Source organism: Fukomys damarensis, unplaced genomic scaffold (genome assembly GCF_012274545.1).
Source record: "Fukomys damarensis isolate Sample0158 unplaced genomic scaffold, DMR_v1.0_HiC HiC_scaffold_16, whole genome shotgun sequence".
In the NCBI taxonomy this organism is placed as follows: Eukaryota; Metazoa; Chordata; class Mammalia; order Rodentia; family Bathyergidae; genus Fukomys; species Fukomys damarensis.
In genome coordinates, this window is record NW_022900928.1 from 65,948,242 (window position 1) to 65,970,404 (window position 22,163).

The 22,163-nt window shown below is 51.5% G+C and overlaps 1 protein-coding gene across 1 annotated transcript; it reads right to left on the minus strand.

Moving 5' to 3' along the window:
* Positions 1 to 9,899: 9,899 nt before the first annotated feature.
* Scn2b (sodium voltage-gated channel beta subunit 2) lies at positions 9,900 to 22,106 on the minus strand. The gene is made up of 4 exons (XM_010629356.2): positions 21,850 to 22,106; positions 14,657 to 14,823; positions 14,200 to 14,410; positions 9,900 to 13,596 (listed from the first exon to the last, which is right to left on the minus strand). The coding sequence occupies exons 1-4, from the start codon at positions 21,917 to 21,919 to the stop codon at positions 13,397 to 13,399; spliced, it is 648 nt and encodes a 215-aa protein (XP_010627658.1). The 5' UTR covers positions 21,920 to 22,106; the 3' UTR covers positions 9,900 to 13,396.
* Between the last annotated feature and the right edge of the window lie 57 nt (positions 22,107 to 22,163).

Below are 22,163 nucleotides of genomic sequence, written 5' to 3' on the forward strand. Positions count from 1 at the left end.
GGGGCACCCCGCCCCGCTGGGAACCTGCCCGGCAGGCCCCGCCTCGAGGTCCCAGAGCCCCGGGACCGGCCTGAGCACCCGGCTCCCTCTCCAATCGAGCTGGGCTGCTGCGGTTTGGCACTGCAGGGCTGGCCCAAAGCCGCCCTCAGCATCCCAAGAGCTGCGCTGCCAATTAAGAGCACAGTTCGGGGGAGAGTAGAGATGGAGCTTTTTGGTTGTTGGAAGACTGTTTTGTTTTACTTGGGGAGCAAGAGAGCGGTAGCTGTTCCCTCTGGGGACGAGCGTCAACAGAGGCGCTGCCGCAGCCGGTGGGCATGGGCCCGCTTGCCCTCTGTGCCAGCCGCAACACCGCCCTCCGCGGAGCTGATGAGCTGCTTTGGGTATGGGAGCCGGACTTCCCAAGGCTAATTCTCCCTGTCCGCCGTCCACTGAGCTCCGCGATTGGTCCACACACTTTGGTCCTGGCGCAGAAGCTGTCCAGGTGCTAACCCATCCGCATCTGGATCGTGGTCTGCTCCCCATTTCACCCTACCACAGTTCTGCCCCTTTCTCCCCTCCAAGGTCATCCCCCACGTCACTTATCCCCTAGGAATCCACCAGCAGAAACTGGGCCTCCCTTTTGAGGTGGGGTGAAGAATCCCAGGGTCACAACCAGGTCTGAGGGCTGAGGTGACTCTTGAGCAGACTTAAGAGTGAGCAATCTGCTTTGAGGTGGGGTTCGGTGAATACCTTGGGGGTCCTCCTCACTCTTTCCCAGCATCCGGGCCTCCTTCCAGTACAGATCCTCCTCTGTCCAGAAACTCTCCAGCTTGGAAATCGCGCCTGCTTTCGGGTCTGGCCCACTGCACTCTGGCCACCCACCTTCTCAAACCTGGCTCCCTGAGTTGAGTCTTCCGGACCCTAGAGACTTAAGCAAAATAAGAAGGCCTGTGTAATACTGGGGAGAGTTTTGTTACCTTCTTCTGTATCATTGTTAGAGCTGTACCGTGGCTCTAGTGCCCACTTTTGGGTGGGTCACACAACCTTCTTGAGAAGTCTCTGCTCTTAAAAATGAAAAAATGGAAATGAAGTGTTTGTAAAGGGGGAGGGGAGGAGGGGTGAAGGGAGGGCAGGGACAAGAGGAAAAAATGAGAGCCAAGACCTGTCATGTAAAGGTACATGATCCCAATAATGAATGTAACTGTACTGTATACCTAAAATGTACCAATAAACTCAATGGGGGGGGGGAAGAAGTCTCTGCTCTTCACCTGCCAGATAATGGACAATGCATGACATTCACTTCACAGAACTGTCAAGAGCAATACAAGGGATGTATTAGTGAGTGCTTACTAGAGAAACAGATTTAATGCAAGATATACAAATATAGAAGAATTTAAAAGACTGACTTACAATAGCTGTCCACAGGGTCAGATGTGGAAGAGTGCTAAAGGGTTATCTGCACTGGAGATCCAAAGGACCCAGTTGAAGGCCTGGAGCTCACTGTAGTGCCCCCTATGAGTCTGTATCAGAAGGCTTAAGGTTCTGTGCCGGAAGGCTGGAAATGATGTCCAAGGTGAAGACAAAGACTGGAGCTCCTCTGAAGAAACAGAAATGACTCTTCCTTCTTCATTTCTCCTTTATACCATTCAAGAGATAAGCTGCCCTAGGGTGGCTATCTTCAGGAAATCTCCTCAGCCACACCCAGAACTATGCTGCTGCAATTTAGTTAGGTGCTTCTTACTTAAATTGACACAATCAGTTAACCATCACAAGAGATGATTTTAAAAGTGTGTTTAAATAACAATATATTACAGTAAAAAACACATTGCCATTGATCCCCTTCAAAATACCCCCCATGGCTTTGAACACACTTATCCTATTACTTTTGCCACTTTCTGAAGCAGCCCTGGAAGTCCTTTCTCATGAGTGCCATTGTGAAGTCTGATTAAAAAAAAAAAATGTAAATAACGCTGCTATGTGTAACCCGACAGAAAGGCAAGTACACACACACAGAGAGACATGTACACAATTGTAGTATGTCTTCATCTACTCTAGTCACCCAAGTCTGGCCTCATGTGACTTCTGATTCTTCAAAATGACCATGAAAAGCAAATGTTTTGGAACAGTTTGGGACATTGAGATAGCCACTACAGTGCAACTAAAAATACTTAGAAGAGGACTTCCAGAATTGCTTCAGAAAGTGGCAAGAACAATTGGACAAGTACGTTTGAAGCAAGGAGGATGTATTTTGAGGAGATTAATGGCAATGTATCTTTTATAATTTAAAATTTTAAACTTACACTATAGTTTGTGATCACATTGCACATACTACCCTCAACCCTGGCCTCCAGATTTGAGATCCTCTTGCTGACCCTCCTCTGGCAGTGCCTCTCCTCACTGGACAATGAATCCATAGGACCATAGGAAGGCATGCACCTTCTCTTCTTCTAGACTGTACCCAGGACGCTGGAGTTCTCTGCTCAAACACACTGAGCCGGACTTTTTTCAGTTCTACCCTTAGAAAGTTAACCACACCAGGGATGCACCCAGAGGCCTGGAAAGTGGCCAAAGGACAGCCATTTGCAGGTGATGGGGAAGGGAAAGAACTTGATGTGCAGATGGAGCATTCCTGGCATGCATGAGAGCCCCTGTTGCTGCAGGACCAGAGAGGAGAGTAGACCAGGAAATGGTCTAAAAGGCCCTATTTTGGACCTTGTCTTCCAGGTCATCACAAAGGAAAACATGAATCAAAGGTAGAGGATAAAAGACTAACTTGACAATGTATTATCCTGATTTATAACTTATATTTAGACCTATATCCCATTTTCATTTTTACTCTTTCCCCAGATTTCATAAACATCAGAAATAGATCTGGCTGTGAAGGCTGAATAAGATGCTATCGCATGGAGAAGTGCTTAGCAATGTGATAGACACAGGGAGAACACAGTACATTTGAGCTCAAAGAGGTCTGCGGCCTCAGAAGTCATGACTCTGTGGCCAGGACTTGCCCTCTCCTTCTCTCAGGAGGTCCCTGCACTGCACTAACAGGGCTGGCTTCCTCACCATCTGTTTTATTTTTACAACAGGGTCATGTTTCTCAGAGGAGTAGTCTGAGGTGAGAGAGGAGGTGAGCCAAAGGGAAGGAAAGTGACCCCTGCCCAAAAGGGGAAAGGAAAGGAATAGAGCTCAGGGTTATCTTTAGAAAACCAAAAAAGGTTACCAAAAAAGGGGAGCAGTTTCCTCTGGTGTCCTCTCCCCTGCTGTCTCACTGCTCACAGCTTCTCAGAGCTGGAAGGGTCCTCAGGAAATCCCCATGACTCAGATGAAGAGATGGGCCCAGAGAGGTAGAATATATGGCCCAAGGTCACCTAGAAAGTTACCAGTAAAGGAAGATATGGAATCTTTCCCATATTTGGTTTTCCCATTCCACACACCCAGCTTGCCTCTAAAAAGCAGCAGAAGGGCTCGGACCAAAAAAGTGCTCGGGAAATGCATTAGTGGCTAGAGGATTTTTACATTTATAGAGCACTTTTCTCAAAAATTCTCAGAAACCTGGCCCATTGATCTAGCTTAGAGATTCTGCCAGAGGATGCCAAGGAAGAGGGTGGCAGAAGTCAGAGTTCCTTCTCCCTCACCTTTGGAAAACCCTGCAGAGCCTTCAGAGTTCATTCCCTTTCTGCCCAGCTCAAGAGCCCCTAGTTGCTGGGGGATTGGAAGGGATCCCAGTAGCTCAGATTCCTTTCTCTCTGCCTACAGAAAATCCCTCCAGGAACAGTAGGCATGCTGTCTGGGGACAACTCCCCAAGCTGGAGCCTGACAGGTCAGATTCCTGGGGATACAATAATGCACTTAGGTCTGGGTGGCCTGGCTCAGAAATACCTTGAAAAGCAAGCTTTTAGGGATGCAGAAATAGATTAAGTCCATGTGGAGGAGCCGCCAGAAAACTGTCCATTCTCAGGCTGGCAGAGACAGACTTGAATTTAAGAGGGAGGAGACTGCTTTCGTGGAGATCCAAGTGGGTTTCTTTGTAGCTGTTATCACGACTGTCTTCTCTGAAACCGGGAAATCCACAAAAATGGTCACCTCCTGTCTTGGATCCCTCCAAGGGGCTGGATTGGATGGAGGAAGAAAAGTGGGTCCCTGTTTCCAGGTGGGTTTACCTAGAGGGGAACCAGTGTAAGGGGGAGGTAGTGTGGGCAGTAATGAGGACTGAGCCCCGCAGCAGCCAGACTCAAAGCTGATCTTCCACAAGAAGGCACTCCTCATTGAGCGCGCAGTGGGATCGCCTTCTACAGGAGACCGGGGCAAGCTCTTCCTCTCAGAGCTGGGAGCCCCAGTGCAGGGAGGAAAGGAAACAAAGAAAATGGAGACCGCCACCGCTGGACAGGTCTCCGAGCTATTTCGAGAGGAATTCCTCCTAAGCAGCAGGAGTCTGGCTGGGAGCCTCTGAGCCCTCTGGCTCCCCTAATGCCTTTGCCTGCCGCCTCCCTCTCCCGCCTCCTCCCCCAGAAACCCTTGCGCTCCCGTCGGGGCATTGCGGGTAACTACTCTGCTCCTGGAACCGGAGCACCTGGCTCTGCAGGGAGCGCACCCCACACCCCCACACCTCCTCTCTGGGCTCAGATCAACACCAAGAGCTGAATCTACACCTCACCTACCCTGCTACCCTCCACTTGCAAACAGGGTACAGCCACAGGATGGTGGCACTGCAGGACCTACATTCTTCTCATGAAAGTTAAATGCCCACAAATCCTTCTCCCACTTGGGTCAGGGTTGGACAGACACTACCTGGTCCATTGTTTGGGGACCCCCTTCTAGAGTACCTAGGTCTGTTCTCTGCCCCTCCTGGTCCTCTCCTCCAGCTCCGAGTGCCCACTGGCCCCCAGCCAAAGTCTCAACATTCACTGAAGTTTGGCAGGTGCAGAGGGGGTTAACAGGACAGCATGCACCAAACCAACCCGCAGCCACGTGGCCTAACAGGCCGGCAAGGAGCACTGCCGCAGGGCCACCTCAGCCCGCTCTGGCTCCGAGTCCCTCTGGCATTGCTGAGTTAGTGTAAACTAACTGACTCCTCCTCCAAGGAGTACCCTTGTTTCTTCTCACCTATCTGCACTCTCTAAGGGCTGTGGGTGAAGGCAGGTAGGCAGCCACCTTCTCCATCCCTCCCTTCTGCTTTGTCTGCTTTCCACCAGGTTCTGTCCAAACAACCTCTCCGGCAAAGGGGGATGGGGAGCCCCAGACAGATGATCTCAATGGAAGGAGGAGAGCAGAAGGAGGAGGGAGCTAAACATCCTGACCAGAAAGATGCTCTCCGGACAGTCCCAGGCTGGAGAGGGCTGTGTGCCCACTCCCAGGAGCGGGCTTGTGATTCGCTTGTGCAGCTCAGAGACAGGGTGAGTCCTGGCCATCTCTTTATTTGGGGCCACATTGGGTGGAGTTTGAAGGCCCCTGGGATAGAGTCTCAGCCACCCTACCTAGCACCCCAGAACGGTAGTCACCTCTCTGCTTCAAGGGTCCACGTCCCCCTATTCCTCATGAGCAGAGGAGGAGGTGGGCTCAGGAGGGGGGATGGGGGCATCAGGGAGACACTCTACAGTTACTGCCCACGGGACCAGCATATCTGCCCACGATCAGATGTCCCTCTGGATCCCTGGACTGGTCCTGCCCCTGAGTGAGAAGTAGTGGTTTGAGTGCTAGGCCGGACTTCCTAACTGTTCTGGTCTCATTTGTCCCCTATGAACATTTTAGTGTGGGGCAGTGGGTTTTAAAAAGTGAGGGGAGGGAGACTGTGGATTAGGAGAGGAGACCCTGCAGAGGAAGAGAAGTGGGGAGAAGGGGAGACTGGGTGGGAGGGAAAGGCCTGGGAGCAGAGAAGAGTTTTCCTGGGGTGGAAGGCAACTTCAGGAAGTTGGAGTATGGCCCAGGCTGAGGAGGAGGGGTGAGGGGAGAGAGAGAGCCAGCCAGTGGGTGAAGAAGAGGATTCCTAGGCTTTCTGTAAGAAGGGAGAGGAGCTACAAACCAAGAGGAAAGAGGATGGCAGCAGAGACCCAGCCCTTTGCACAGAGCCTGCTCTAAGGACCAGGCCAGGTAGGGATGGGAAGGCTTTGCCCCTGCTCCCAGACCCTTAACCTAGCATAGCAGCCCACCGTCCTGTTGAATGAAAGTGGTTCAAGTTGACTTTCCCCCAGGCGCCCCTCACACTCTGGACTGCGGGAGCCAGTCTGCTGTCCCTTCCCATGCTGTGAAGTGATGACTCCAGATTCATGCAGCCCTGCCTTTGGATTGACCTTGGCAATTTCCCATCCATGTCACCTTGTTTGTATGCATACTTAATGCAGCAGAGCCTCAGTTTCCTCCTCTGTTAAAATGAGAAAGGAATGCACATTTCAGGGCTTATTCTGAGGATTCGATAGGCTGATGGACATAAAATACCTAGTTCAGTGCCAGGCACAGGATAGGTCCTCAATAAATAGAGGGTGTTCCTATTGGCCTGGCCAACTGTCATTCTCTAGCCTTTTCAGGAGGGATATGAAAACTACCAACAAGATCTGGGCAGTGGGAGACCACACAGTGTGTGCTGGGGGGGCAGGGGTAGCTGACCTGCAAAGCTAAGAGGGCTCAAGGAGGAGGTGTCAGAGAAGACTTTTATCTTTTGCCTGGAAGACAAATCTTTGCCCTGGCTGGTGGGCCAAGGAAGACAAGTCAGGCTTGACCTGATCTTTGGCAAGAAGCCCCCAAGGGCACCTGGCTTCAAATGTCCACCCTCTCCTGGCCTATTTCTAACGTATGCAAGTGTTTGCCAACACTTCCCATCCCACCATTGATAAGTCAGGTAAAGAAGAATTAGGTAAAGGAATGCAAGGATACAGAGGAAGCTTGGGACAGACCATGACTGAGTAAGATGGCGAAAGGACAGGCATAAGTCAGTCATAAAGTTACCCCCTGCTTTTATCATTTGAGTCCTAAGATGAGGACTGCCAAGGGCTACTGTCAGTCATCTTAAAGGCTATATGAATCTTTAGACAAACCCCCAAGCTATGCTTAAATACCTCCCGGGATGGGGATCTCATTACCTGCAGAAACTCAGCCTTCTGCACTGCTCTCTATCTTATGCTGGATCAATAGCTGCTCTGCCTCAGATCTCAATATTTTGCCTTGGGGCAGAATGGAACAAGTCTGATCCCTCTCCTCTTTAGCCACAGTCCCTGCCACTGTATGGGCCAACAATTGGGACATACACTTCCCCTCCTGGATGAACATGCTCTCTTCCTCTGCTCTTTTGCCCTCCAGAGGGACTCTCAATCTGTGAGGCAAACAGTCTCTATTTCCCTTGTCCCTAGTCCCTTTGCCATTTGTTTACAAGGGATTTGTAAAAGCCCTTGTAAGCAGAGGCAGCTGTAGTTGGGATAAAGGTGACCCTGCCTGGGCTGTAAGAGAGAACCCCAAGTAGCCTGGCTGAGTGTCCAGTGTCCCTTCCCCCGTCCCTCCTGGACTCTCCAGGTCTTATTGCCAGAGGAAAAGAAAAGCTGACACTAATCCCCCACCTCAAGCTCCTCTACTCTCCTACTTCAGCTCATCTGTCCCCACCACCTCCACCCTTTCTGTCATTTTTTGCCAAAGGTCTCCTCAGTCCTACAGGAGAATGGAGTCCTAGGCTAGACGCCACAGGGACCTCCCCCACAAAGTCTATGTGTTGTGTCAGGGTGTAGGATATGGGTCTCAGTTGGGCATCCCTTCCCCAGCCCCTTGGAACTCTCATCCCCTGGGCATCTAGAGCCACTCCTAGAAGGTGACTGGCACCCTGGCATCACTACAGTACCAGGAATCCAGGGATGACTTGAACGTGGCAGCCTTCAGAGAATGAATCTGTAAAGTGGGGGCAAGCCCCCTACAGAGCCCTGTGCCCCCAAGTGCCAACAGAAAAGGCCACAGAGACCTAGTGGGCTCAACCTCCAGTCCTGCATCCAGCTGACCAAGCTGCATCCCAGCAGGCACTGCCTGCTTCTCTCACCTGAAGTATTTGGATGGCACCTCTACCCCTGAAAGATGAGAAAGAGGCATGGGGGCGCTGTGTACAAATCAACATGAGGAAACCATACTAACACTGTAGGTGTGGGGCTCTGGGAAGTGGGGATAATGACATGCATCTTCTTGCCCATGGACAGCAGGTCAGCTTAGGAAAGATCTGTATTTGGGGAAGGGTCTTGGTTCCAGTCATTAGCTGTGTGACTTTAGGCAAATGATTTCCCTCTCTGAAAAACTGAGCCCTTAAGGACACATGAGTGAGTGCCTCTACTACATCAACACAGGACAGGTAGGGGAGGGAAGGCAGGAACCTGGGCTGGGGCATGTTGCTGTGTTGTTATACCAAGTGCTAGACCAAGCACTAGGTGTGGGCTGTGGGAGGAACAGCACACTTGGAGCCCATTGCAAGATCCCGTCTTTGTGTTTGATGCTGAATGTAGCCTTAAGCAAGCTCTAGTCCTCAGTTTCCCTGTCCGGACAGTGATGGGTCCAGGTATTCCATGGAGCTCTCCCCAGCTCCTTCTGGCCCAGATTCCTATCTCACTGTGGCCATCCCAGGGGCTCAAGGGAGTGGAGAGGCAGTGGGGATTGTCGTTCTATAGGTGCCTGTGCCTTAGTTGAAGGACAGAGGAAGCCAGTTGCCAATTCTGGGTATCAGGTAAGAGTTAGTCTTTCCTCCAAAGTCAGCCCACTCTGCTGCCATAAAACTACCGCCCAGGTCCCAAGTAGGCCAAAGGATATCAATATAAGGAAATACTTAAGCCAAACCCATCTCAGAAGCCAGACCTAGCCTATGTCCTCCTCGTGTCCTTGGAAAAAAGCCTGATGAGGAAGATGCTGCTGGCCTAGCTGAATTTTAGAATCCTGTATTCACTCTGGAAGGAACCAAACAGACTTCCCAATGCTCCATCCATGTCCCTTGCCTCACTTTCCATATCTGTTGAATACAGAAGCACCCTCCTGAACATCCCATTCTTGGGAGAACTCTGGGCTCCAGGGATATCTTTATAAACCAAAGTCCATTGGTCCTGCTGAATACCAGCTGCCTTGGCTTACCACTGCTGCCTCCTTTCTGGTATTTTGCTAGGGAAACAGCTGTAGTAGTTTTAGGTTTTAGGTCTGCTGATCCTCATGGATTCCTGGCATTCCTGATCACCAGCCATTGGTAAGGGCCTCTAAGTCATCAGGGAGCAGACAGAAAGGAGAGAAATTGTTCAGTATTTCCTTGCCATTCAGCAGCCATTTGAAGTTTTTCTCATCTGTCAAGCCTCCTAAGCAAAGTAGTGGGGTGGAGGGGTGGTAGAGCCTCCAGCCAGAAAGTTGGATTTGACTGTGAACTTCTCAAAGCTGATTCAGCACTATGCAAACAGGATCCAGAAGTACATATGTGGATGTGACAGGAGCAACCTCTCCCCACCAGCCACTCTCCTCCAGGAAGTTAAACGAGAGAAGATTCTGACCAGCTGTCATCTATTTTTCTGGAGTCCAGAGACTGCGTAAGAGCTGCCTGCCTAGTCAGACACTGTTGAGAGGAGGAGTGGCCCATCTGTCTGTGGAAAGAACAGGCAACATCCCCAGAATAGTCAGCCTTGGGCGCTAAAGGGTTGTCTTTATTTTAGAAATAGCCAAGAGCCTCCCAGAAGCAGGAGTTCAACCACCCTGTCCCTGGGTGCTTCCCATGACAGGTAAAGTCCCCCAAGGCTCTGGGAAGGTGAGGGGGTGAAACAACTGTAGATGAGAGTAGAGTAGGTTGACTTATAAGGTCTTTGGATGACAGATCTGGCTCTGTCAATGGAATTACCAGAAAAAAGAGCACCAGGGGTCCCCTTCAGGCTCTTGGCAAAGCCTCCGCATGTCCTACTCTGCACCTCTATAAAAAGCCACACTCGAGAATGTTCAGGGGAGACAGTGTGTTTATTGCAGCCAACAGATACAGGCAATCACACAAACTACAGAAGAAACTCGGTCTGCTCTCAGAAGCAGATCCATCCCAGCAGTCAGATCACAGAGGATTGATTAAGCTTCTCTCCCCTTCCAAACACCCCTTCTAACCACCACACAGCCCGTAAAGCCTAGATGTGCATAAATTCTTCTCATGCAGCTGGATTTCCCCCTCCAAGTGCACAAAAAGCAGTAAAAACATTCCATAATTTGCCTTTGGTGAATCAACTCAAAGCACTGAGAAGTGTTACCCCCTGTCCCCGCAATGTAACTTTTGGGGTGGGTGTAGTGAGATGTTTTATATTTGTATATATAATATATCTATACCTATATAGAGAGGCTATGTACAAATGCATCAGCAAGCTTCAGTAAAGGAAGACATCAGCAAGCGGCACAGCAAGGGACAGGCTTAAGACACAAGTAGGAAGGACGATTCCTTGACTCATCATCCCTTCCTGTGGCCTAGGACTATCTTTTTGAACCTGGCCAGGATTTCCACTTGTCTACCTGCTTATGCTTAACTTAGCCTTGTAAATATTTACCAGCCCAACCTCCCCAAGGAGACTCACAGAGAAATATACAGATCCCATCAGCTTTTCGATTTTAGAAAGTGGGAATAATTGTGGTGAGTCCACAGCTAGAGGGGCAGATAGCTATTTCCAAAGCCAATTCCAAGGCACCTCGAGGCATTTCAGTCCTGAAAAATTGTGCTTTGTTCTTGTAAGCTAAATCCCACAGATTAGCCAGCCCATTTCCCTTTGCAGTGGCCCTTAATTAGAAGGAAGAGACAGATGGGGATGATGGGGTTCTGAGAGAGCACAGGCAGAATCAACAGACTGAAACCAGCAGAGCGCAGCGGTGGGGGCATGCAGCCAGAAGTGGGGCTTGAACCCCACACTGCAGGAGAGGAACAGCTTGCTGGCATAAGCTCAGAAACAGGACAGAGCAATGGCTGCTGTGCAAACATCTCACTGGCTTCCCACCTTGACTCACAGAAGCCCCATTTTGCTCCCAACCTCAGTTCTCTGGGGGGAGACAGCTCCAAGTCTTCTGGAGAAGGATCTAAAAGGCTCAAGAAGGAAGTGCATGTGAGGCCAGGCACCTTGGACAAGGACAGCTCGGGCCCCTGAGGGCCATGGACAGGCACTGCTTTTCCCGGGCCCCACCTGCTCAGGGCAGAGAGAGAAGGACAAGGCCTCAGAAGTTTTAAGGAGAGTTAGGACTTTTTAGAATGAACCTAAGGAATTTTGTAAATAATCCCTCTAAATCTTATGAGTCTTGGAAAAAGAAAAATTCCCAACATCAGCGCAGATCCTCACTTACCTAGGAGGGGAGGTCACACACGAGGTGACTAAATACTGAAACCTGTCAGCTGCAGCAGTGTACACCACCATCCTTGGTCTCCGCTGGCTCGAGGTGCCCACCATTAACCTCTCTGGCCCCAGCTGGTTGGCTTGAAGGTTGGGGCAGTATCCACCTGCTCTGGGCATCCTGGTGGTTTAGCCCACCCCAGTTGGCAGTGTGTCGATTGGCAGCTAGGTACTGAGCTGATGAGTTTAGATTTCCCGAAGGGCTGGACTCGACTCACCCAGGATTTCTCTGGCTGGTTGTCCGTCCCTGACTCCATACCTACTGTGCCTGGCCCCTGCACCCATTAGCACTTGTACCTGCCCTCTTCCTTTTCCAAGGCCCTGATTCTAGAATCTCTTCCTTCTCCTCAATTTTCATCCTAGAAGCAGTGGTTATAGAGGTGGAAGTAGATAGACACCCAGATAAAAATCAATCTCGATCCTACAGTGCTGACCTGGCAGTCTCCAACTCTGTTATGGCTTTGTGTGTGTCCCCGGCACCAAGCACAGTGCCTGGCACAGAGCAGATGCTCAGTAAATGGTTGTTGAACTGAAGTGAATTGAGCTGAATCTCCCGTACACTACTGCCCTCTCTCCCAGTTGGCTATCTGATAGGTAAAGGCAGGGACTGGTCTCCGAGACCATGGTCATCCCTTGCTACCTCCATCCTCTGTTCCCAGGCTCATTCCCTGCCCTGGACACCTAATTCCCTGAGCTGCCAGGGGCTGGGCTCCTGGGAGAGGAGCAGCGCTGAGTGAGCACCCTCACCCTACCTTCTTCATCCTCATCCACCAGGCCCTAGAGGCCCACCCACTGGGAAAACTATGGCTCTGTTGATTAAAAATGGAGGTCCAGGTGCTAGAGAAGGAGATCCTCAATCTCCCATCACATGGAACCTCCACTTCCCCTCAGCTCGAGAGATCTGGCTGACCTCTGAAGTTTCTCTGAGTCAGCAGTTTCTGATGCAATCTTTCTCCCTCTCCCCAGGCTTAAAGGATTCCATTTTAATGTGAGTTAAATGACAGTGAAAGTTGGCTCCCACGAGTGTTACTTTCTTCCTCACAAGAAAACCTGCTTGGAGCAGAGGGGCAAGGGAGCAAGTGACAGGCTCCAGGTGGGCCTAGGCTGGCCCCAGGGCTCCGAGGCTCCCTGACCCCTCTCACACTTCTCTCCAGCCTTCCCATCCTCCGTCTTGCCAAAGCCAGACGCAAACCTTACTGAGGGCAACTGGAAAAGTCTAAACCCATGCGTAAATCTTGGTTCTGCTTGGCCCACGTGAGGATGCTGGCCCTGTTACAGAAGGCAGCCTGAAGTCAAGCCCGTTAATGACAGAGCCCCACTCGTCAGTCCCTCAGCCAGCTCTGATGCCAGTCTCCCAATCCTCAGCAGGGGAAGCAGGACCCTACCTGGAGCTGCTTCTCCAGTACTGTCTTCAGCAACATCCCCAAGAGGTCAGTAGCCAGTAGCAAACCAAGAACCTCCTAGGGGAGCAGCTAACAACAGAGATGAAGGCTGGAATAGAGCTCCCCAGGCCAAGATTTGAGCCAGGTTTGCCTCAGCCCTAGCTTTCTTCAGTGTCCTAGAATTGTACAATCATCCCTTTAATGTGCCCTCCCTCCAAATTATGGACACCCTCTCACCCACAACCTGAGGGCTGCTCTGGGTTGGGAGGAGCCCAAGGGGCACGGCAAGGCCACAGCCAAGGTCTTCTGAGGCAGCTCGGGTCAGCACAGCAGAGCTGCCCTCCCCACCCCAGACCCACCCCATGCAGCAGGACAGCTGAATTCCTCCACACTGCCACCCTCACCACCCTCTTTCGGGAAGCCCCAGACATGCCTCCTGCCTCCTCTCAGGGTGGAGCCCCTTTCTCCTCTCCCCAGGGCCACACATCCTGGATGCCATGGCAGGTTCTCAGATGGAAGAGAGGTGGGTCACTCTTGGTGCGGGGTGTAGGGTACGAAGTGAGGGGTGCAGGAGCTCCCAGCTGTGCCCTGGGGTCCTGTTCAGGAGAAGCACACCAAGAGAGGGCAGGCAGGGTCACACGTACAGGGTGGAGAGTGGGCGGAGGCGAGACACAGGGAGGGGCCGCAGGGATGGCCCCATTACTTGGCACCGTCATCTGCATTGCCCTCGCCATCTGTCTTGCCCTCCTCCTCCGTCTTCAGGTCATCCGTGCTTAGCTTCTGCTCCTTTTTCCTCCTCACACACTTGACCACCATCAGCACCAAGATGACCACAGCTAGGAAGCCCCCCACGGAGGCACCCACAATGACCGCCACCGTGGAGTCCCGCTCAGGGAGCTCTGGGGAAGGAGAGAGAGCACACCCACTGAGACCAGGGATCGAAAGGGGGGCCCCCTCTGGCACCCCTGTTCCCCTACATAACATGTCTGGGGGTGGGAGAGTCCTGACTTTACTCTCTGGATAGGACTTCAGCCAAAGGCTAATACCAAATCAAGTTGAGGAGTTGTTAGAATGCAGTACTTCAGAGCATGGACTTTGAGATCAAAGAGACTAAGTTTGAGTCCTGGTTGTACAATTTATGAATTGTGTGACCTTAGGTAACTTAGCCTTTCTAACCTCAGTTTCCTCACCTGAGAAATGGGGATACTAATTGTACTTCCCTTATGAGCTTTCCATGAGGATGAAATGAAATGCAGCATACAGAGTTTACTTTGAAATGAGACGTAGTAAGCATCTAATAAACGAAAGCTACCATTATTATTAAGGTTGTGACCATGGTCAGTATCATTCTAAAGACTCTGAGACCTGTTCCCTCAAGGGCCAGAGGGAAGAGAGTGGGCGCCTTCCACTCAGCTCAAGCTGTACCTCCACGCTCAGGAGAAGACAGCCTCCCACATGCCCTGGGCTGACACTGTGGAGAGGCTCAGGGCCCCAACCCTCACCTTCCAGGAGGACCTGCAGGTAGATCTTGCCATGGCCCCGGTGGCGGTCAGGCGGGTTGGTGACATAGCAGTTGTAGATGCCCTCATCCTCCAGCTGCACACTTCTCAGTGTTACTGACACATCATACTTGCTCGGGTTCCCGGAGAACTCCACACGGTCTCGGAACCGGTCCAGCTTCAGATTAATGATCTTCATGCGGAACTGGAGGAACTGCGGGTTGGGATAGGGGACAGGGTGGGCACCTGGATGCCTGGGGAGCTACAGGCATAGTGGGCAGGCCAGCTCCTCCCATGCACCTGGGAAGAAAGGCAGTTACCCCCAGAAGGGCCACCGAGATGTGGCGTATGCCTGGTGTCAAAGTCCTCTGCAGCAGGCGACCCACCCAAGTCCTCTGGAGCCTTGCTCCCAGAAGGATCAGAGATGGGAAAGATGACCTCCCACTACCCTGGCACTCACCATCTCCTCGGAACAGTTACTACATTCCTGGTACGTCCAGTTCAGGGAAAACTGCTTGTGGTTCACGGTGTAGCAGGAGTTGAAGGTGCAGGACAGGCGGGCATCAGAGCCATTGAGGATACTGAGGGTGGTGGGGACTGTGACTTCCATGCTCTGCCCTGATGGTGCTGCAGACAAAGTCAGGAGCTGATGAGGGTTCTAGCCGACAGGGCTGGGAAAGGGCAAGCCCCTGTAGCCAGTGGGGAGAGGAGAGAAGAGGCAGAGCCGGGCTGTGGGCAGCCACCTGGGGCCCCTACTGCTACAGCTAGACAGGAGGTGGGGTTTGAGAGAAACAAAGCCATGAGTGCTCGGTGTGGTCCCTCGGGTCAATGGGCACCAAGCAATTGAGAATGAAGAGAGACCAAATGGTTTTTCAAGCCAGGAACAGCCGGATGGCTCCCAGCCTTTTCCAAGACTACTGCTGGGTAGCCCTTCTTCCTGCCCCTGTTCATTTGCCTGCTGAATGGGAGGTTTCACTGTGCTGGCCTCAGTTTCTCCCTTTGTCTCCATGTCTTCCTGACCATCTTTGCTGGGCCAAAGCCCTTCCAGCTGAGGCTGTTGTGCCCGCCATGGGATAGGTAGCCGAGGAAAGATGGGGACAAAGGAGGCCTCACTTGCTTTCCATACCTAGGGACAGGGCAAGCAGTGTCCTAGTACTGCCAGCCCCAGTCTCTGATGGGCAGGAAACAGGGCAGAGGCACCTTGGGAGGAGAGAGGTGTCCCAGAAGAGGCACTGTTCTAAGGACCAGCTGATGGGCCTGCAGGGACAGCAATCCATTTTGAAGAAAGCAGTTGTGGAAACACCACAGCAAGGAGCTGACACAGGCTGATAAGTGCCAGAGTGGTAAGCACGGGTCCTATAGGGTCCTGAGAGAGGCCCTGATTTGGACCAGGAGACACGAGGGCTGAGCTGAGAAGGGCCTAGCAACTCCAGCATTCTGGGCAGTAGGGGGCCTATGGGAAGCAAGTGATATACGAAAGACACAATAGTCAAGGAGACACCCACTTTCAGGGTCACGAAGACACCTCCTTAAATGTTATACTCGGGCATCTCACTTCCTCCACCTTATCCTTGACCCTGATTCCAAGATTCTCGGCCAATATTACCAAAGCCCCATCCCAAAAGATTGACTGAATATTAACAGGGCTCAATGGAAGAGTGCTTACCTAGCACGCACAAGGCATGGTTCAATACCCAGCGCCACACACACAATCATTAGCAGTAACATTCAGCATCATTCATTTACTCATTTACTAAATATCTGCAAATAACCTACTATGTGCAAGGCACTTAGTCTAGGCCCTGGAGGTCACCATGAAGCAGACACGGCTTGTATTCTGGGGAGAGGGACAAACAGTAACAAGGAAAAGGGAAAGAATGTGAATGTAGGGAGTGATCCACGGCATGGGCTCTGGGGACTGAGACAGGCAAGGAGAAGTGGTTTTATTCCAGGTGGTCTGGGAGGCTGCTGTGAGAGGGTGATGTCCAGCAGCGCCCAGCTCAAGTGAGGGAGGGGGCCATTTGAAGTTTTCAGGGAACTGAGATCCACAGCAAGGGGAACACTGAAGGCAAAGTCCCAGTGGCCGGAACGACCTTTATGCATCTGAAGTGGAACAAGCAGAGGGGGCCAAGGGGTGAATGGGGAGGCCTGAGGTCAGAGCACAAGGCGGGGACTGGGCCAGAAAAGAGCAGGACAGAGAGTTAGGATGCATGCTTCCCAGTATAACAGGAAGTCATTAGAGGGCTCAAGGGTGGATTGGGGGAGGGGACCAGGCTGGAATTACAGCCCTTGATATGTGGGCAACATATACAGGAAATCGATCAGACTTGGATTCCATCCCAGCTCGGCCGCCATCTGCTGGCAGAAGGAAAATAAGTAAGTTCCTCCACCTCTCTATGCCTCAGCCCCCTCCCTCTAAAACGCACCAGAGATACCCTTCCTGGGGTTGTTATAATAACAAATGGTGGCTCTTATTATCTCGCATTCTCAAGTTCTGCCTCATGGGCAGGAAAGGCTTTGGAAGGGCAGAGAGTCCCGGTCCCAGGGAACATTGGAGACCGACCCCTCAAGCCTTGGGATTCTCCCAGATCTGGAAAAGGAACCAGGCTTCAGGGCCCCTACTCTTCAAACTGGTTGCACAAAGCTTCTGGAGCCTTCCCCAGAAGCAGCCCTGCATCCTGGGAATGGGGAAACCCAAGCCAGCTCAGAGCATCCTTCTGTTCAGCCTGTGTCTCCAGAGGAAGAGGCAGGGCCAGGAGGCAGGACTTCTGGGCAGGAGATGCGCTGAACTGCTGACCCCTCCACCTGGGCAGTGAACCTCACCCTCAGGCAAGGGTAGCAGGTACACACTAAGTGTTCATAGGAGAGTACCAACTAGGGAGGCTGAGTGGGCCCCACAGGAGGAACAAAGCCCAGTTCCCGTCCCCTGCAGTTTCATATCCATTCTGAAAGCGGCTGGCCCAGCACCAGGCAAGGAGGAGGTGTGCAGAAAATACCAACACCACCCCCACTCTGCAGAGGCAGAGAAATCTGCAGGAAGGAGCTTATGGAGGCTTGTCCTGAGTTTACCTTCTGTCCCAGTAATGCCCTGCCTCTCTAGCCCCTTCCCTTGGAAAGGCTGCAACCTTCTCAGGGCCACCTGAACAAAAAGGAAGAGCTCTGCCACATTTGGCTTACCTCTTGGATTCCACCCTCCTGGGGCCTCTGTCCAACCGCAACAACTCCAGGCAGCATTCTAGGTTCAAAATTGAACCCCACCCAACAGTTGTCTCCATTTTTAAGGGGCTGGCACCCTACCACTTCGTAAGAGGACAGAGCCCTAGGGAGCATGAGGCCTTTCCTAGCTGTCTGTGGGGCAAAAAGAGGTGCAATGTGGGCTCCTGTTCATGCTCCCTGCCAGAGCCACCAGGCTGGAAAAGGGTGCCCTCTAGCGGTCACAGAGGTCAAGCATCACCTCCCTTCTGCAGAAAGGAAGAGGGGGTCACCAAATCAGAGGATGCCAGAGCTGAGAGCATTTGTATTTTACCTCAGAGAAAAGAGGGACCATGAGGGAGAGACACAAATAGGAACAAGATGAGGCCAGAACCAGGGCTCCTGACTGCTGTACTGAGATGCAGTTGAGGGCCTCATCAGAATCTCAGCGGCTCTGCGATGAGAGGCCTCGGGTCTTCTACAGATCCAAGACCCCATTAAAGATCAGGAAATCTTTGCTCAAGGTCAGAGATGTGAGCAGCATCCTGGTCTCTTGACTAACTCTGTTGCTTCAGGGAGGCAGAAGATCCAGGCCCACAGGGAGGCCTTCTAATAGACTCAGAAGCCCAAAAAGTGCTGACGAGGGGGAGGCACTGGATCAGCACTCCGTGCACATTGCCTTGTCTATAATCCCAGTGACCCTGTTTTCTCCCCCACTTTCCAGGTGAGAAAGTGAAGCACAGAGCTGTTAAACAAATAGCCCAGATTCTCAGCTAGTACATGACAAAGCTAAAATTTGATCCCCTGTTGCCTGGCTCCAGACGGGAAAGTGGTCGAACCAGCATGGGGATGTGATTGTCATTCCAAAGCATCCCAGGGGACAGGTGTCCTGCAGTCTACATGACAGGCACAGGCTTGAAACTTCAGGTCCCCAGCTCCAGGCAGGCTGCCCAGCAGGCAACGGTCTTGTTTAAATGAAACTCCCCAAAAGAGAGCCCATCACTTTCCTATAGTCCCCTTGGGACAAGACCTTCAGTCTGAGTCTCCTGATTCCCATCTCACAGAAAGGAAATCATCAACAGAGATACAGTAAGAATGTGACTTCTCTTAACTCCAAAACATCACTGGTGCTGGGTACCCTCTCCAAGGTACACGTGTCCCCCCCATGGGCCATGAGTCACCCATTGTTCTACCTGGCTCATCTTGCAGAGATCATGAAAATTTGCCCATCTGCCTAACACTCTTTCAGAGACTGGAAGTCAGTTCCCATCACTCCTCTTTCCAACCCTCCATCCCCATCCCTCACATAGCCAGGATCAACTGGGGCTCATCATTCTTCACCTCCAGACCTCCAGTGGTGCCCTGCTGCTTTTAGGACCAAGTCCAGACTCTGGCACGGAGATGGCACGACTCCTGAGCCTTCTGCCACCTGGGACCAACCTATACCCAGTCTCATCTCCTGCCAGCTCCCATCCCTTCACTTCAGAGACCCCAGAGTTCTGACTCTTCCTACAAACACTGCCCTCTTGTCCCCTCAAGGTCCCTGCACATATGATTTTGCTGCAGGATGGGGAGCTCGTTCACCCTCTTCCCTGGAGTTCTCCCACATGTCTCTTAGATGCCAGCTCATAAAGCATAGCCTCCGTGCCAGCTTTACCAGCATCCTGCCCCGTCCCCAGTCCTGTTCCTCTCTTCCCTGTGCTTCATTTTGATTTGGACGCAGAGTAGTGTTTTGACCAAGACAAGGGCTCTAGTGCCTCATCTGATCTTAGGCAACATAGGCAATTTTTCAAGTCTTTTTCTCATGTCATACAGGAGACAATAGGACCTGCCATCTGGGGACCCCGTGAAGATTAAATGACTCCTACATGTATAAGGCTCAGCACATGCCTGACACACAGCCCTTGACAAAAGGTAGCTGATCTTATTACCATTGTTGCTGATATTAGTACAGCACATAAAATGTTGTATTGCTATTACTTGTGACCCTCAAGAGGCTTTGAGGAACTGACTCTTACTCATCATGGTATCCCTGGCCCCACAACAATAAGTTCTCAATAAAATTCTGTTGAAAGCCATCCATGGATGCTTGTAATCCCAACACTCAGAAGGCTGGGGCAGGGGATCACTGTGAGTTCGAGGCCAGCCTGAACTACACAGTGAGTGAAACCCTGTCTCAAATAACAACAATGACAACAAAAAAATTTGTTGGCAGAAAGGAAAACATTTCCCCCTCTATGTCCAGGTGCCTCTCCCCGGGCAGATATGCACAGTGGGCCTGAATGAGGACCGGACTACCCTTTGCAAGCCTCCCCTCTCATAACCTAGACTTTGGTAACCAGGACCATAGCTGCAAAGTCAATAGTCTTCAGAAAAACTCCAGGAAGCCCATGCATTCAGAAAGTTTCTCACTAAAAATTAGACTCCTGTGATCATGCCATGGTTGCAGCCAGTTGTCCAGCCTGCTCTTTCTCTTCACCAGTTCTCCAATCATCACCACAGGCCCCACCCCGGCAGTCCCCTCCCTCAGCATCTGTGGCATCCCTTCATCCCAGTGACTGACATTTCTACGACCACTGAAGTCTCATTGTCCACGCTGCTCACAGCCTTGAGGTACCAGAGGCTATCAGGGTCAAGTTCAAACTCCTCTGCTTGGGTTTGGCGCGGTTTTAGCTTCCTCCGCCTAACTCTCACAGCCTCTACATCCAGATATCTTTATCTCAGGCTCCCAAGTTTCTGGTCCTGGTCACTAAGCCCCTTGTTTTCTTCACTTAGAAATGGCTCTCACAAGTGCTCTTCCTTCTCACAGAAAGCTCTTCCTAACTCTTGAAGGAAGGTGTCTATCCTTCAGCTCCAGGCAACTCGCCTAACCCCTCCCCCACCACCACCTTTGCATACACTTAGGATTCTTGGGTCAGTTACTGTTAACGTGGCAGCACTGCTTCTTGAACATTGGGGGCAGCAGAGTCCAGAATTTAAGTCCAGCATTTAAGTCCAGCATTTGCCAAAGCCAGATACACAGGAGTTCAAATCTCAGCTCCACTGCATGCCAGTCATGTGACCATATTGGGCAAATTACTTGTCTGTGCCTCCATTTCCTCCTTACAACATGCACATAATAATTACATCTTCCAATAATTGCTGTGAGAACTAAATATAAGCTCTGTGCCTGGGCTTAGGAAAAGCCCTCCCCTCTGCTTTTGGAATTCCACCAACTCTCACATCCTTTCAGCAAAGTTAGCCATTGCTGACTGCCATGTGCAGGTTGCAAACACAACAGAAGGAGGCACTGTCCAGTTTACCCATGAGAGACTGGGAGGTTCATGGGAGCTGAGTAACTTGCCTGTGGTTATTAAGCAATAACCTGGGGTTGATGTCAGTCAAGCTTCTACAACATTTCTGCTCTGTTAATATGCCAGCTAACTCGGCAAAGCTAAGAGACCTTATGGTGCAGGCTGCCAGGGCCTCTGTGTGACTCTGGTTAGCACTCCTACCCAATACCCAGCACATCGTGCCAGAGAGAGAGAGAGAGAGAGAGAGAGAGAGAGACTTTGTGACAAGAAACATTCCCACTGGCCCTCAGTCACTGCAGCAGCAATGAGTAAGTTTAGGAGCAAGAATGAAGCTATCTATAAAATAGGTTCCATAGAACTTTCTAGCCCACCTGCCCACCAGAAGTCTATGAAATTCACCTTAGGAGCCACTTTCCAGGACCACGAGCCAGATGGAGCTGGACAGTTCTAAGACTGCTTTCAAAGGGCCCCAGCCTCACTGCAGCCCAGGGTTCCTTCCCTTCCCCTGAATCTTTTCACCTGCCCCCTCCTCCCTTCCCTCTGGCCCCAGCTGGAGATGCCTTTAGCACCCTTGCCTGTCTCAGCCCTCCTCTTCCCCACTCGGGGATTGCTCCTCAAGCCTGCTTCCCACCCGTTCTCACACACATTCTGACAAATCAGGGGCACAGACTTTCAGGACGCCAGACCCAGGCTCAACTTTCAGCCCCCAACTCTCCAAAACGCTGTTTTTTAATTCCCTAAAATCCACCAGATTTCAAGGATCTAGGTTCACAAAAGAAGTCCTTCAAGGAAGCAGTAAGTCTCAGGACCCTACACCCACAGCAGTAAAAAATAAAATTTAAAAAAAATCCACAAAAATTCAGCATATCGCCCTTCCGGCTGCCCCACCCCCGCACAAGGGTCCACTTAGGGAAATCCAAGAAAAATCACCTCCCTTGACAAATTTCACCCGCAGCAACACTCAGACCCCGACCCAGCATTTCAGTGACCAAGTACCCCAGCAGTATGCGGTCTGGCGCTGTCCCTGCAGTCCCCTGCACCTCCCTTCCCAAGGACACGGAGGGAAGCGCTAACGGTGCCGCTCTTCCTTTCTGCCCCCTACCCCCCTCCTCTTCCAGTTGTTGCGCCTCAGAACCCTCGGGAGCATGCAGATGTGGGTCTAACTTACCCAAAGTGAAAAAGAGACTGAGCCCCGTGAGACTGAAGGCAGGGCGAGGTAGCCAGGCATCCCTGCGCATTTTCACAGACTGAGATGTTAGGTGAGTGGGCTAGGGGAGAGGGGAGTTCGAGAGACCAAGGACTACAGGGGAGGAATGGTTAGATGCTAAAGTAGAAAATGCACGGATGTACTTCAAAGACATACACAACATCAAGGAAGCTTTATTTCCATCTCTCTAATATGGCCGACCTGTATGTGGCTGCTAAAAAGGGGGGGTGTGTAACGGAGGGAAAAGGGGGATAGAGTAAATACTATGGTTGGTG

Coding starts and splice junctions, on each gene's coding strand:
- Scn2b (XM_010629356.2), bottom strand. CDS start 21,919: ATGCGCAGGGATGCCTGGCTACCTCGCCCTGCCTTCAGTCTCACGGGG. Junction 14,824..21,849: donor CAGTCTCTTTTTCACTTTGG/GTAAGTTAGACC, acceptor CTTTGTCTGCAG/CACCATCAGGGCAGAGCATG. Junction 13,597..14,199: donor CCTGCAGGTCCTCCTGGAAG/GTGAGGGTTGGG, acceptor CTCCTTCCCCAG/AGCTCCCTGAGCGGGACTCC.